Genomic DNA, 16,531 nt, shown 5'->3' on the forward strand with positions numbered 1-16,531 from the left:
CCACAGCACCCCCAGGAGCATCCAGCGCGGCTCTCCTGGTACCCATCAACCTCAGGAAGCCCCAAAGCCCTGCGGCCGACATACTGCGCCGCGCATGCGTCAGTTTCTAAAGCGTCCCGGTAGGGGGCAGAGTCGGGACCCGGACGTTCGAACGCCTGTCGTACAAAAGCGACGTAACGCGGATCTGCTTTACGGCACCTTGCTTCCGCCGTAAAGCGGCGACAGCGAGCCCACGTGCGAGTGTTGACGTGACTACTTCCGGGTAGTAAAAACCCCGCAACGCTTAGAGGCGGGAGAAAGTCTTTAGCCATGGGTAAACGCGGGAGCCGGAGCCAGACCCAGCTGCTCAACACCTTGACTAAAAAGCAGAAGAAGCACCTTCGGGATTTCGGCGAGGAGCACCCCTTCTATGACAGGTCCGATGGCCGTGCCTGGCGCCGGCGGTGCGGGAGCTGCCGTTTGCTGGGTTTGGTCCGCTGGTCTCTCGAGGCCCTGAGCGTAGTGCCCGCGTCTCAGCCCACGCTTCCCAGGCCCCTGCCGTGCTGGGGTCGGGCTCCGCGGCGCCTGGACTGGGTCTCGGGGCTTCGGGCGTTCTCACTGCGCGCAGCTTCAGCCTAGACGACACGCCCATTGCGTGCGGGCAGGTGTCGCTGTGGTCATCAGACTCCCGAGGGTGGTTTGGGGTGGCTCTGAAGTGTTTACAGACGCCCCGGTAGAGTCGTCCGGAATCAGGGGTGATCTTAGTGCCCGCCCCAAAGCTTGGGGCTGCTTTATCTGCCCGGTGAGGGCCGTTGTAATGCAGACGAAGGGAACCCGCGGTCTTTTACTTGCTAAGTGTGTCTTTCTGGATGAGAGCCAGGTAGTGTCACTAGTGTTTATCGTGTGATCTCACTTGTCTGTTATGGAATTGTATTCTTGCAAGTTAAAGTACATATATAGTTTTCACAGGGCTGTAGTTTTAATGTATTTATAACGGTATATTCTGGCGCTTTCGTTTAAAGTTTATCCTTAGATTTTTTTTTTTTCCTGATTGGTACAAACTACTAATTAGTTTAACATTTTCTGTTCTTCTCAGGGTTTCCGGAAAAGAAGAAAAACCACAGATTTGTCAACTGGTAATGCCTAGTGCCTTCTTTACAATAGTTGGTTGAGGATTATCTAGGTTGACTATTCCCTTACCCAGAATGCTTGGGGCCAGAAGGGTTTCAGAGTTCAAAGTTTTTGCATTTTCAGGGTTTTTAGAATTTGGAATAATAAGGACCTTCAGCATGATCTTAGGAAAATGTGTTTTATCAAAAAATGCTGCATGGATTTCAAAAGAATTTTCAACCAAAATAAACTCTACTGTGAGCAGGATTTAGTTTGGGACACTAGGAAGGATAAGGCGGCTATTTGAAAAGACCCCCTATCAGGGCAACATGAATTCTGCTAAAATTAAAGCCAGCACATCAAGTTTATGTTGAAGCTTGGGTAGAAGAATGGTGATGACTGAAGTAACTGGGCTCCTGCCAGCTCCCTCCCCAACCAGGGGAAATCTTAATTGAGTTCCCAGCTCCTGGCTTCTGCCTGATCCAGCCCCAGCCATTGTAGGCATTTGGAGAGTGGACCAGAGAAAGGGAGCTGGCTCACTGTTTCTCTTTCTCTCTCTCCCTCTCTTCCTTCTCAGAGAATTAATTTAAAAGTTACTTTTAAGTTTTAGATTTTGGAGCATCTTGAATTTCTGAATTACAGATACCCAACCTGGTTATAGTAATAAAGCCTGATTATACTTCCGCTTTTTCAGTTCAGTTCTGAGCTGTTATTTGGGTAACGTTGCTTAGCTTTAAATGTAGGTATCTGTTTAAAAAATGCATTATGACTGTTAGCATAGAAGCCGTTGTTTGAAACTGCCCTGAGACCAGCCTACCTGAGCTCTTAGTAGTTCTTTTTTTGCTTAACAAAGAGTCAGCGAGTGAGTACAAAATGAGCAAAGGTCCTTCCACCTTACAACCAACACGAAGAGGCTACGTTCATTTGTTGCTTCCCAGCTTTCTTGTTGCTCCTTTAAACGAGTACCCTAATGTCTGTGATTTTAAGTTAAATGCCATTATAACCTAAAGTTCACCGTTTTAAAAGTCCGTTTCTTTACATGTGGGGTATTAGTTCAGAGGACATAAAGGGGTTCTGGAGTCGTAGCTAAATGAGTAAATTTGGTGCAGGGCTTGGTTGAATGGATGAGATTACATAATATTTGCAGAAAAGTTAATTTTTATTTAGCAAAGTCTGAACCTGTTGGCTTGATAATAGTCTGAGGATAGCAATAAAAATAATAGAGTTCTTGTTTTTAATGCCCTGTTTTCCTTCCAGTCTGAGAGTTCAGATACTTCGGATTCTGAAAGTGAAGCAGATAGTGAGCCTGAGCACATCTCTGGGTACCACAAACTGCTGGCTACACTAAAGAATGTTTCGGAGGAAGAAGACGAGGAGGAGGAGGAGGAGAAGGAGGAGGATGAAGATAGTGCTGTGGATGACGCAGAAATGAGTGATGAAGGTGGTGGTAGTGACGCCAGTGTGGAGGAGGAGATTGTCTCAGAGTCTCTGGGGGTGCAGGAGGGTGAGTGTACTTGGTGGTGGCTCCTCAGAGTGCCCCCATGGGCACCAAGCCCCATACTATGTGAATTGGGTGAAATCCAAAGTAGAGATTCAATGTTAAGCTTGATCATGTCTTTGAGGCTCTCATGGAAGCACAGAACCCTCTTGCTGGGATAATGTAGAAAGAATGTTTTTGCTTACGATTTCAGGGACTTCATCAGGGCTAGTGAAAGACTTCCTGACACAGAGGAAGAGTGTAGGTCTTCTTTGTGACTGTTTCAGTTTACAGAAGATCTTACTGCTCCTCCCTTAGGCATACCAGGTTTGGTGGAAGATAAACATAAAAATATTAAACAGTTTTCAAGCAGTGGATTGGTAATTGCATGGATATATATACATATACACATAATAGACATAAAGCTATGTGTTAAAGAGTTACTGAGTGGTCACAAGCTTCCAGTGGAAATTAGGGAAATATTTAGGGGAAAAACTGAATTGAAAACCCAAAGGAATTCTGTCCCACTTCTGGGTGACTTCTTTTGTTTAACTTTAAAATTAACTTCATTGAGATATGATTTATATACAATTAAATATATCCAATTTAAGTATACAACTTGCAGAGTTCTGATAAAGGTATATACCCATGTTATTACCTACAAAATTAAGACATGGAACGTTTCTGTTACCTCTCAAAACTTAAACCTTGGCCTCTTTCTGCCATCATAGATTAGTTTTAGGTGTCCTAGAAGTTCATATAAATGAGACTATCCAAATGAACGCTTTACCATCTGGCTTCTTTTGCTCCTCTGATTTTGTGATCCATCCATTTGTTCATGTTGTAGCTTACCACTTTTTATTGTGGAGTAGTTTTCCACTGTCTGAATATATCTGGGTGACTTTTTACATCTCACTCTACTACTTCTCTTTGTCTTAAATCCTTGTTTTTTTCCTATATTTTAAGGTGTTAGGTACCATTCTTAGTATTTTAACTGATCCACTATAGTGGGATAGGAGTTATTGCCCTGGATTTAGGATTTTTTTTTTTTTTTTTTTTGCTTGCTTGCTTGCTTGTTTTTGTATTCTTAACAATGAAAATATTTATTTTATTATGAAGCAATAACTATTGCCTGTAAAAATTTTAGAGGGCAATGCAGTTAACCTATATCCTCACCACCCAGAGATAACACCTGTAACATTGTATGTAACCTTTCAGACTGCAGTTTCCTGGATATATGTGTGTAAGTGTAAGTATGTACATAGAGTAGTGTGTATGTGCATGATGGTCTGCCTGTGTAACTTACGGGTTTTCTTTAATAGTATGCTGTGAACCTTCTTCCATGTCTGTAAATGTGTGGATTCACTTTTGCTTCTTAATTACACAGTATTCAGTTGTAAATAATATGTGGTAGTCTAATTAGTACCCCACTGATAGATAGTTCACATTTTTTCAGTTATTTCTTACCACTGTCATCGGTGCATTGACCAGCCTTTTGTTCACGTACATCTTGGTTTACGTTGTCTAGTTACCATTTTGGAGTAAGTCCCTGAAACAGTGTACTAGTGAGCTCCAGAGAAGCAGGGTACCGGGATGTGGGTATGTAGAGAAGAGGCCTATTTTAGGGAGTTGGGTGGTGTAATTGTGGAGGCTTGGCAAGGCCAAAATGAGGGCGGCTGGCAGGCTGGAAACTCAGGAGTTGTAGTTCAGGTCCAGAGGCAGTCGTGTGAGAGACCCAGAAGAGCCAGAGTTGCAGCTGAAGTTCAAAGGCAGACTGCCCCAAGAATTCCCTCTTGCTCAGGGGAGGTCGGCCTTTTCTTCTAGTCAGGCCTTCAGCTAGTTACACGATGTCCACTCACACTATAGGAAATAATCTGCTTTGCTTAGAGCCTGCTAATTTAAATGTAAATCCCATCTAAACCATTGTCACAGAAACATCCAGAACATTATTCTGCTGAATATCTGGGCAGCCAGATTGACACATGAAAGTAACCATCACACTGGATCAGTGAACTCTATATCTTCCACTTGAAGTATTATTATTTTAAAGGAAATAATAGCAACAAATATGAATGAATATTAATGCTGATATAGGCTAAGGATTTCAATTTTGCCTATAGGAGTACAATTACAAAATGTTTCTAAACTGCAGATGTGGCCTTATCTGCTGACCGGAAGGAGAAAGGCGGGGAAGGAGCACATGGCACATCCCAGGAATCCCCAGAGGAATTCACAGATGCAAAACATGAGTCACTGTTCAGCCTGGAAACCAATTTCCTCGAAGACCTTGGGAGCAGGGACAACTCTCTTCTGAAAGTATCACAAGGTCAGAGCACAGTGTGTGTTTAAATTCGCCAGGTGTTTGGTGGGTAGACGTTAAGCCACCTGTCACGAACAAGCGGCAGTAAAAACAGAGGGTTTAGTGGCTAGCTGGAACCAGAGCTAGAGAAAAATGCTGTCACAGGTATGTTTTGTTTTTCACTAGTTAGCAAGTGTTGGGGCTGGGAGTAGAGGGGGATGTTTAGGAGGAGAGCAAGCTGCTTAATAGTAGTAGTAGGAGGGGCCAGCATTGTGGCAGAGTGGGTTAAGCTGCCATGCCCATATTGGAGTGCCAGTTTGAGTCCCAGCTGCTTGGCTTCTGATCTGGCTGCCTGCTAATGCTCCTGTGAAGGCAACAGAAGATGGCCCAAGTGTGTGGGCCCCCGCCACCTACGTGGGAGACCAGGATGGAGCTCCTGCTGAATCATCTGGCTGTTGTGGCCATGTGGGGAGTGAACCAGCAGATGGAATGTCTCTCTGTGTCTCTTGTTGTGCCTTTCAAATAAATAAGTAAATAAATCTCTAAACAAATAAACAAAAGTTGTTGGTGGGTAAGACATATTCCCCAGACCTCCCATCTCTATAGCTGGAGTCCAAGGAAGACTTCTGATCACCTCCCCAAGCAGGAAAGAAAGAGAAGAAATACATGTTTTTCTCTGCCCTTCACTTGCTTCTCATGTTTGAAGGAGTAGATTTGCAGACTTGTGAGTGGTCTTTATTACCAGAGAGAGCCTCGAAGGCCACAAAGCTCTACCTTATCTCCCCTGTCTCTGAGTCTCTTGACCATGCCCGTAACCAAATGGCAGTCTCTTGGTCAGGACGTGCTGAAGGCAGACTTAGCCAGGTCTCTGCTGTCTATTGTAGGTTCTCAGCCTGAGCCTGGGTGGGTGAGTCCTGTGGTCTTGTTCTGTGTCCATCCTGCCTGCATTGCTCCCAGTACCATTCTTCATCTCAGCTTTACCTTCGATGAAGCTGAAGTTGTAATCCTCATTTGGCTGGAGAGGGAGGAGCAGATGATAGAAATTGTAGAATTTTAGCACAGACCCCATTCTGAGGCATCAACTTAGAAAATCTGGAGGAAACATTAGGAAACTTGTCTAGACTAAAATTTCTCTGGCTGTTTGACCTGTGCAGGTAAGTGAGCAACTAGAGTTTTTGCATCCTATTGCTTACTTTCTCTCTCTCAGGTACTTAGTACAAGGTATATTTCATTTGAGGTTTGACCGTTTAGGTCCCTAGATGGGTCATTTAACTTTGCTCTGGATGGCTAGCTCAGAGAACTAGAAGTTACCTGGAGTGCAGGCACTATTGTTTAGGTCATTTGTTCAAGTCAGTGTATAGTGAGCATTCCTGTGTCCTGCACAGTAGTCAGTCAGGTACGGAATCTGCCATTAGTGATCTTGTCTACTCGATTAGATAAGATAGGCACACATGAGGGTAGTTCAAAGAGTTTGTGGAAGATTGAATTAAGGGCCTGCGCCGCTGCTCAATAGGCTAATCCTCCGCCTTGTGGCGCCGGCACACCGAGTTCTAGTCCCGGTTGGGGCACCGATCCTGTCCCGGTTGCCCCTCTTCCAGGCCAGCTCTCTGCTGTGGCCAGGGAGTGCAGTGGAGGATGGCCCAAGTGCTTGGGCCCTGCACCCCATGGGAGACCAGGAGAAGCACCTGGCTCCTGCCATTGGATCAGCGCGGTGCGCCGGCCACAGCGGCCATTGGAAGGTGAACCAATGGTAAAGGAAGACCTTTCTCTCTGTCTCTCTCTCACTGTCCACTCTGCCTGTCAAAAAAAAAAAAAAAAAAAAAAAAAAAAAAAAAAAAAGATTGAATTAAGACTTAAATTTAGGGGGCAGGCATCTGGCCTACCAGTTAAAATACCCATGTCCCATATTGGAGTACCTGGGTTCCAGTTTTAGCTCTGTTCCCAGTTCTGCATTCTTGCTAATGTGTATTTTAGGAAGGAGGAGGTGATGGTTCAAGTGGTTGAGTTCCTGGCTCCCAGCTTGATCCGACTCAGTGGGCATTTGAGGAATAAACCAGTGAATGGAAGCTCTTTGTCTGCCTATGTCTCTCTGTCTCCCAAATAACTTGTAGAAAGAAAAATATAAAATGATTTTGGTGCAAAAATTGTTTTTAAAGATTTATGTATACTTGAAAGGCAGATTTGCAGAGAGAGAGGTCTTCCATCCACTGGTTCACTCCCCAGATAGCGACAACAGCCAGGATGGGGCCAGGCTGAAGTCAGGAGCCAGGAGCTTCTTCTGGGTCTCACATGAGTGGCAGGGGTCCGAGCACTTGGGCCATCCTTCAAGGCACATCAGCTTCCCCAGGTACATCAGCAGGGAGCTGAATTGGAAGTGGAGTAGCCACGACTTGAACTGGCACCTATGTGGGCTGCCAGCACTGTAAGCCATGACTTTAACCTGCTGAGGCACAGTGCCAGCCCCTGCAAAATATCAAATCCATGCATAAGCTTATGGAAAAATACATATTATTAAAAACTGCACAATTTCAATTCTTGCACCAAAATAAACCCAACCTTTAATTCAGTTTTCCAGAAACTTTTTGAGCTACTTTATGTGTTGGGATGGATGAGGTAGGATAGGAGGCTGAGAGGACAGAGTGATGACTGTCTTTAGGAGCCTCTTGTTAGAGCCAACACTGCCTGGCAGAGAGGCTCCTGGGAAATACTTCTTTTCCAAAGATTTATTCATTTGAAAGGCAGAGTAACAAAGAGGGAGGGAGACATGGACAGAGAGATCTTCCTTCCACTGGTTCACTCCCCAAATGGCCACAATGGCCAAGGCTGTGCCAGGCTGAAGCCTGGAGCCTGGAATTCCATCTGGGTCTCCCACATGGGTGGCAGGGGCCCATGCACTTGAGCCATCTTTCTCTACTCTCCCAGATGCATTGACAAGGAGCTGGATCAGAAGCAGAGCAACAGGACACAAACTTGAGCTATGGAATGAGATACCAGCTTTGCAGCGGCTTAACCCTCTGTGCTACAACACTGGCCCCTCCTGAGAAGTACTTCTTGTGAGTCAAAGGGTGATGTTAAACTGAGGCTAATTGGATATGCACAACTGAGGTGAAGGAGAATCTGAAATTTGTAGTTTTAGGAAGGACTGACACAGAGTCATAAGGATTTAAGGCACATTGTTCCAAAATTATACTGGAGAGGCCAGTTGAGGTGCATTGTAGAATACTCTGAATTTCAGTCTGAGAAGTTTCTTCAAATGTTTTTGCGTTGGGAAGTAATGTGAGTACAGAAATGCTTTAGGAGGCCGGTGCCGTGGCTCAATAGGCTAATCCTCCACCTTGTGGCGCTGGCACACCGGGTTCTAGTCCCGGTCGGGGCACCGGATTCTGTCCCGGTTGCTCTTCCTCCTGTCCAGCTCTCTGCTGTGGCCCGGGAGTGCAGTGGAGGATGGCCCAAGTGCTTGGGCCCTGCACCCGTATGGGAGACCAGGAGAAGCACCTGGCTCCTGCCTTCGAATCAGCGCGGTGTGCCGGCTGCAGTGCGCCAGCCGCGGCAGCCATTGGAGGGTGAACCAATGGAAAAGGAAGACCTTTCTCTCTGTCTCTCTCTCACTGTCCACTCTGCCTGTCCAAAAAAAAAAAAAAATGCTTTAGGAAGAAGATCCTGTCTGAAGTTTTTAAGCTCTGGACCAGGATAGAGGATAGGGGAGGGACATGGGAAGAAGGATGAGTTAGCACCATGAAGATCAGCATGTAGTTCTTAGGGAAAGAATGGACTCCGCCTGCTTTGCACTGTGTGCTAACATTTTTTTTATTTCTGAATTAGATCCATTTCTACAGCATGTAAATAAAGAACTGAAAGAAAAGGAAATTCATGCTGTTGCCACAAATCCCAAAACTGCCCAGGAGCTGGAAGTAAGTGTTGCCTGGTCATCCTAGTCATGAATGGAAAAAGCTATAACTAATACTGTGACCTTGGGTTTTATAGCTCCCAGAACGCATGGTGTACACCAGTGGAGGTGGCCCGGTAGATATGTGGGACATAGGAAGAGCCTGGTGGGGTGTGGGTAATGCTGGAGAAAGCATAAGAATCCCTTTGAGATAGGTACACCAGGGTCTAGACCGACCTCTGCAAGGGGCTGTCACATGACAAATTGATCCATCTCTGCTCTTCGCTGTTCTCTCCTGTTAGAGGAGGCAGTAATGCTGCCTCAAAATAAAGGAATCTAGTTTACTAACGATAAATAATGTGCAGGTACTTCAAAAAGTTCATGGAAAAATAGAATGAAAGGAGTTTATTTTAGTGCAAAAAATTTTTTAGAATTCACACATAGTTTCTTTATTATATGTGTTTTCCATGAACTTTTTAAAGTTCCCTCATAGGTGTTCCTCCTGTTCTTCATTTGTTTGAAATGTCTGAGATAGGTTCACGCTAAATTATTCAGCTACAGCTATTAAGCTTTTTTTTTTTTTTTTTTTTTTTTTTTGGAAAGACAGAGTTACAGAGAGAGGTAGAGAGAGAAAGTTGTCTTCCATCTGCTGATTCATTCCCCAAATGGCCACAATAGTTGGAACTCAGCCAATCCAAAGTCAGGAGCTTCTTCTGGGTCTCCCACATGGGTGCAGGGGCCCAAAGACTTTTGCCGTCCTCTGCTGCTTTCCCAGGCGCAATAGCAGGGAGCTAGATTGGAAGTGGAGCGGCCGGGACTTGAACCAGCACCCATATGGGATGCTGGCACTGCAGGCTGGGGCTTTAACCCACTGTGCCACAGCACCAACCCCTGAGTAAGTTTTTGTTTCTTTATTTTCAGTGCTGATGTTATTCATGAGAGTTGGTCATCCTTTTTTTATTTTTATTAGAATTTTTGTTGGGGTAATAATTAGTGATATATGTGGAGTTGTAAGAAATCATATAGAGAAATCCAAAAATATTAGTGTGTGTGGCATTTCAGCCAGGAAACTGACATTAATAACATCTGCCTGGGCCCAGCATTGTTACACAACAGGTTAAGCTGCTTCTTGCAATGTCAGCATCTCATATTTGAGTGCTGGTTAGAGTCCTGATCCTCTGCTTCTAATCCAGCTCCCTGCTAATGTGCCTGGAAAGGCAGTGGAAGATGGCCCAAGTGCTTGGAACCTTGCCACCCATGTGAGATACCCGCATGGAATTTCTGGCTTCTGGCTTCAACCTGACCCAGACCCCGCTGTTGCTGCTATCTGGGGAAGTGAACCAATAGTTAGAAGGTATCTCTCTCTCTCTGTGCTTCTTCATCTATCTGTCACTATGCCTTTCAGGTAAATTCTTTAAAAAAAAAAAAAAAAAAAACTATCAGATTTCTCACCATTTTTACTCATTCGACTCTGTGTGTGTGTGTGTGTGTGTATACGTGTATACTCATAATTGCAATTTTTAAAAATATTTATTCAAGAGGATAGATAAACAGAGTTCCTATCTATTGGTTCACTCCCTAAATGCCCAAAAGTGGCCGGGTCCTGGCCCATGACCAAAACCAGAAGCTGCGAACTCAATCCAAGGCTCCCACACAGGTAGCAGAGAACCAACTACTTGAGCCGCCACCTACTGCCTGCCAAGCTCTGCGTAGGTAGGAAGCTGGAATTGGAAGCTAGAACTTGGAACTCTGATATGATTTGGTCAGATGTGTAGCTCCCTGTCCCTGCCACCACTACCCATCAAGGTGTGAAACGTGTCCAGCACCAGATAGGCAAGTCCCTGTGCCCTTCTACAGCCACAGTCGCTTCCTCCTATGCTCCCCCACCTCATTCATAACTCCTAGAAACCACTAATGTCTCCATTTCTATAGTTTTATCATTTCAGAATGTTAAATGAAATTTTACAGTATATAATCTTTTGAGGTTGACTTTTTTCATACAACATAATTGCTTGGAGATTTATTCATATAGTTTTACCAATGACTAGTTTGTTTTTCTGTACTTGCTGAGGTCATGCTATTTTGAGATTAGCAAATTTTGCTGCAGTGCAAAAATTCCCAAACTCATTTCCCACAAAATATTCTCTAGGATTCTAAAAATAAAATTTTTTCTCATGTTCAAATAAATTTGGAAAACTCTGGGTTCAACAAAGTGGACAGAGTTCTTATGGGACTTGCCAGAATTATTAGTGTCCAGTATACATTGTGAACCCAGAGTTATCTGAGTGTGGAGTTCCTTTTTTTCTAGAAAGAATTTTTACTCTCCCTCAGATTATATTTTGCAAAACATCTTGGGGAACACCGATGGAGCAAAGAGCTTATATTTGAAGTCAGAAACCATGAATTCTTCGGATTCTTGCCCTCGGCTCCATTCCCTCCTGTGTAAACTGTTTTTTGAAAATTGTTTATTTGAAAGGCAAAGAGACAGCACTCCAATCCACTGGTCTACTCCCCAAATGCCTGCAATAGCCTAGCTGGGCCAAGGTCAAAGCTGAGAGCCAAGGACTCTATCTATGTCTCACAGGGGTGGTAGGAACCCAGTTGCTTGAACCATCACTGCTCTCTCTCTCTCAGGGTCTGCAATAGCAGGAAGCCTGGCCCAGGTACTCCTTTATGGGGTACAGATGTCTTAACCAGTATCTTAACTGCTAGGCTAGTTACCTACCCCTATGGAAACTTTGTCTAGATCATACAAGTTCGTGAGAACCTCAGCTTTTCCTGAACTATATTGCGAGTATTATGGTATCCACCTTTTAGGGTTGTGAGTGTTGAGTGAGATATCTATAAATCATGAAAGTTCTTGATAAGGTATGTGAATTTAAGGTCTTGTAATTCATTTCTAACTTAGCTCTTGGTGTCTTTCTCTCTTTCTCTCCCTCCTAGTGGCCCATACTGGGCCAGCTTGTCTTTTCATCCAAGTTTCAGAAGTTGGAAACATTTAAACCCCCAAAGGATATTGACCTAAAGTCACTGCATCTCCAGAAGCCCCTGGAATCCACCTGGCCCAAGACCAACAGCCAGTTCCTAACCGGCCCCCAAAAATCAAGTGGCGTCTTCACCCCCCTCCAGAAAGAGCTCTTCTTAATTATGAATTCTTACCGGGACCTGTTCTACCCAGAAAGATCTGCCTTGAAGAATGGAGAGGAGATCCGCCATGTGTACTGCCTGCACGTGCTGAATCATGTTCTCAAAGCCAACGCTCAGGTGCTTGGCAACAACAGCAGACGCCGAAGCCAGAAACTTGGGGTGGGTGATGACGATGACTTCAGGGACCAGGGGCTAACGAGGCCCAAGGTGAGTGGCAGCAGGAAAGCTGCTCCTGCAGGAAAGGGGTGCTGCTGTGTAGGTGCCTGGCACTAAGCAGGTGCTCCAGTGTTTTACGAATTGACTGGAATGATGAGCCCAGATGTGAGTACTTTGGAGTGGGCCAAGTTACTGTCAGAACAGTGCAGCAGACTGCCCAGCGGGCTGTTTCTGACAGTGGAGCTAGCTGGACACTTGAGAAAAGTAGTTCGTGCTCTCCTAAAAGGTAAACACAGATAGGTGGCAGCCGTCTGCTGTAAATCTCCTCTTTGCGGTTGTCAGTGTTGAATGGGACCATAATGAGCTCTATCCCTGTGTATCACAGCTGTGAGTAGAGACCCAAATTCAAAGACAACCTTGCTAAAGAGAACCACAAAGTAGCAGAAGAAGGGACCAGAACTGAGAATTCTCTTTGCTGAGACATGAAAATAGCAGTCCCTGTTTGCCACTCTGTTGCTGCTTAAGTAAGGATTACACTTGTGCTCCTAAGTTTCAACTTAGTGGATTTAAGTCTTGAATAGGAAAGGAAATGACTTTTGTTCTGTCTACATTTTGTATAACCTTGCAGAGCTAGGTCTTGTCATTCCAATCTCCTTCAGCTTGTGTCTTTCCATGAAGTCTTATATTTGTAGATTCTTCATTTTAAGTTTAATAGAATTCTAGAATTTTTATACTGAAGTGGCTGTTAAGAGATTTGTTCTCCCATTGTGTGATAGCTGTGGAAACCAGGGCCCAGACACTTCTTTAGTGTCTCAGCTGGGACAGTAACTCTGTCTTTTAAGTCTCTGTCTGCTGTCCCCATTACTTCAGGCTGAGTTTCTGCTCCAGTAAATGCTCATTGCCTTTCTGGGGAGCTGCCTAAGAGTCTTGAACTTCAGTATCACACATTTGTTTCCACTTAGAATCATGTAGAGAACTAAACAGATTACCTATGAAGCATATTTTAGTTTGGTAAATTGCATGATTTGACGGGGCTTGTGTCCACTGATTATGTCATTTACAGAAGAGTGGTTGAAATGAACCATTTATCAAGCATCTTCTGTTTTTGTTCTCAACGGTCATTTTAAGCATTTTTGGAAATTCTTGGAAGACCGAGTCCTGTTTTTCCTGTTGAATTATGATTTTATTTTATGCCTCACTGTTGTTTCTGAAAAATGCATTGGGGAATTAAGTAGAAAAATAGCACCGTGTTCATCCTTTTCCTTATCTGTTTTATTTCTCATTTATTCCATTTATTTACTGAGCATATATTTACTCAAGTGGGTCTTGTAGGTAAGAATATTGGTGCAAAGTTCTGTGGGAGACAGAAACAAGTTAGCACTCCTTGCCCTCAAAGAGTTTGTGTGTTTACATTCTTGAGATTTTGATGTCAGACACATCTGTTCTAGGCTTTGGCTTATCCTAAAGGCATTTCCAGATTCTGCTTGAGAAATTTTTCCCACAGAGCTGTGGGGCCAGAGTGCTCAGGACATGCTTCTGTGGAGACAGAAGTTGCTCAGCTTCTAGTAGCAAGCTAGTAGCAAGCCTTGTACGAAGAGGGTGATGCAAATAGGGTCACTGGCCAGGGGCTCCTGCTGTACCCAGCGCTTTTGAGCTCCACTCACCCAACAGGCCACCCCAAGCTGCCGTTCTTGTCCCGCGCCCCTGCCAAGGTCACTGTTGCTCCCTCCCCAGGTACTGATAGTGGTGCCCTTCCGGGAAGCTGCTTTGAGGATCGTGCAGCTCTTCATCAGCCTCCTCGAGGGGGACAGCAAGAAGAAGATGATTGTGAGCAACAAAAAGAGATTTCAGGGAGAATATGGGTCCGATCCTGAGGAGAGACCACCTAACCTGAAGAGGCCTGAGGACTATGAAGCCGTGTTTGTGGGCAACATCGATGACCACTTCCGGATTGGTAATTTCTGCTTGTCCTGTGGGACCTGTGGTGTGAGAGTGTATGTGGCTGGAGACTGGGAGCCTAGAATTAGGTGTCCTCTCAGCGGATCACTGGCTCAGCCTCCTAGCAGAATGCGTGCTCATCCGAGACATCTTGTTTGCCAGGTAGAGTCTGCCCTTGGCTGGAGGGGCAGAGAGAGTCTCAGGCCCTAAACAGAAGGTGCATGTGCGTTTATAACAGAAATGCCTGACACACCCAGAGATGGTACACAGCATATGGTCAGAGGCTATAAGGGGTTCTCAAGGGATTGAAAGTGGCCTCATCCTGTGGAGCCTGAGTAAACAGAGTATCTGTGCCAAGGGTGGGCTTTCCCCTTGTCTGCCACAGTGAGTGACCATCTCTGAGTTGCCTCCACATAGGACTTAGCAACACCCGCCCCCCCTAACTTCTTACACTTTTACCTGTCTCTTTCAGGTTGGTTGGGTTGGTTGTACCTTGGTGCAGTAAAGCTCTTGGGAAAATGTTCATTAGTCACATGTGTTCATTCACAAATCTTCATTGAGTATCTATAGTGAGTCAGGGCTGGTAAGAAGCTAGAGATGCAGAAATCAAAGTTGTGATTCCCATTGCTTAAGGGAGCCCCATCTTAAACAACACAGGGTGCTGAGGGTGCAGCATGTGTTCTGGAGCCTTTAAAGCCAGCCCCTGACCCAGAATGGCAAGTGGTTAGGGAGGGCGTCCTGGCAGAGGTGCCATCTGTACTAGATTGTACTAGAGATGTGGCCTGGAAATAGAAATTTACTAAAAGCTTTATGTAGGAGAGAACTGACAGGTGAATCCAGGAGTATGTAGAAGAAGAGGTATTTAGATTCGGAAAGATATACGAGGGCTGGGTCAGTGAGAGAAGCAGAAGTGAGTACTGAAGTGATAGAAACTATCACAAGGAGACGAGCATTTCTCAGAGGGCATTTTTTTTTAAAGATTTATTTATTTATTTGAAAGTCGGAGTTACACAGAGAGAGGAGAGGCAGAGAGAGAGGTCCATCCGCTGGTTCACTCCTCAGTTGGCCGCAACAGCCAGAGCTGTGCTGATCCGGAGCCAGGAGCTTCTTCCAGATCTCCCACGCAGGTGCAGGGGCCCAAGGACTAGGGCATCTTCTACTGCTTTCCCAGGCAGAGGGCATGTTTAACTTGCCGCTGTGCATTCCTGACCCGGAGCCTGAGAGGTGTCCAGTCAACTGGTGGTGGAAGGCTGTTGGGGCCTTAGCATAAATCATTTTCAGTAGAGTCCTGAGAGTCAGAGGCCAGATTGCAGTGGATTGAGGAGACAGTTCTCTGGGGAAGTTTGACAGTGAAAGAAAGGAAGTGAAAACGGGAGCCAAGAAGTCACTATATATACAAGGAAGGGATCATTATTATTAAATAATTAAGGCGGTCTAAGAGCACTTACATGCTAAGGGGAACGGAGAGAGATAGGGAAGGGATAGGGGAGGGTGGACACAGTGTCTTGGTAGTGACTGCTGAACTGATGGGTGCTTGGCTGTGTTGTGCAGGAGTGGCAATACTTCAGCGAAGCATCCGGCTGTATGCCCCCTTTTACTCCTCGGACATCCTCATCGCTTCTCCTCTGGGCTTGAGGACCATCATCGGTGGAGAAGGAGAGAAGAAGAGAGATTTTGACTTTCTGTCTTCTGTTGAACTTCTCATCATTGACCAAGCTGACATTTACCTGATGCAGAACTGGGAGCATGTCCTGGTAATGCTGCTCACTAACATTTATGTACTTAGACAGGAAGCTCAGTGGCTTAAGTCCTAAAAGGTTATTTAAGTCCAGATTAAAACTCAGTTTGGGGCCGGCGCCGCGGCTCAGTAGGCTAATCCTCTGCCTTGCGGCGCCGGCACACTCCCAGGGTGCACAGTACTTAGCAGGAAGATAGAGTTGGGAGTGGAGCCAGAATTGGAAACCAGGCACTGCAATATGGAACATTCAAGTGTCCTAATAGGTTTTTTTTTTTTTTAAGATTTATTTTAGCCGGCACTGAAGCACAATAGGCTAATCCTCCACCTTGCGGCGCCGGCACACCAGGTTCTAGTCCCGGTCGGGGCACTGGATTCTATCCCGGTTGCCCCTCTTCCAGGCCAGCTCTCTGCTGTGGCCCGGGAAGGCAGTGGAGGAAGGCCCAAGTGCTTGGGCCCTGCACCCCATGGGAGACCAGGAGAAGCACCTGGCTCCTGGCTTCGGGTCAGTACGATGCGCCGGCCACAGCGGCCATTGGAGGGTGAACCAACGGCAAAAAGGAAGACCTTTCTCTCTGTCTTTCTCTCTCACTGTCCACTCTGCCTGTCAAAAATTTAAAAAAAAAAAAAAAAAAAAAATTAAAAAAAAACAAAAAACCTCAGTTTGGAAACAGGGAAATACTCTAGATTTTCTAACTTGGAAAAAGTTTTTTGCCCACTCCTCTACCCACAGATTAGTTTGTAATTAAACTGTTCAGAGAGGTAGAAATTCTTTTCAGTATTTTCAGATCTCCAGAGAAGATT

General features: G+C 45.2%; 1 protein-coding gene across 1 annotated transcript in view; it reads left to right on the top strand.

Moving 5' to 3' along the window:
* Nucleotides 1-215: 215 nt before the first annotated feature.
* The window catches only part of UTP25 (UTP25 small subunit processome component), a 30,362-nt gene continuing 14,046 nt past the window's right edge, over nt 216-16,531 (top strand). Inside the window, exons 1-8 of the mRNA XM_062210286.1 lie at nt 216-416; nt 1,076-1,115; nt 2,347-2,593; nt 4,719-4,892; nt 8,688-8,776; nt 11,695-12,105; nt 13,789-14,008; nt 15,544-15,746. Coding sequence (XP_062066270.1) covers nt 310-416; nt 1,076-1,115; nt 2,347-2,593; nt 4,719-4,892; nt 8,688-8,776; nt 11,695-12,105; nt 13,789-14,008; nt 15,544-15,746 — 1,491 coding nt within the window. The 5' untranslated portion in view covers nt 216-309. The remainder of the gene's footprint in view (nt 417-1,075; nt 1,116-2,346; nt 2,594-4,718; nt 4,893-8,687; nt 8,777-11,694; nt 12,106-13,788; nt 14,009-15,543; nt 15,747-16,531) is intronic.

This window comes from Lepus europaeus, chromosome 14, assembly GCF_033115175.1.
Source record: "Lepus europaeus isolate LE1 chromosome 14, mLepTim1.pri, whole genome shotgun sequence".
Classification (NCBI taxonomy): Eukaryota; Metazoa; Chordata; class Mammalia; order Lagomorpha; family Leporidae; genus Lepus; species Lepus europaeus.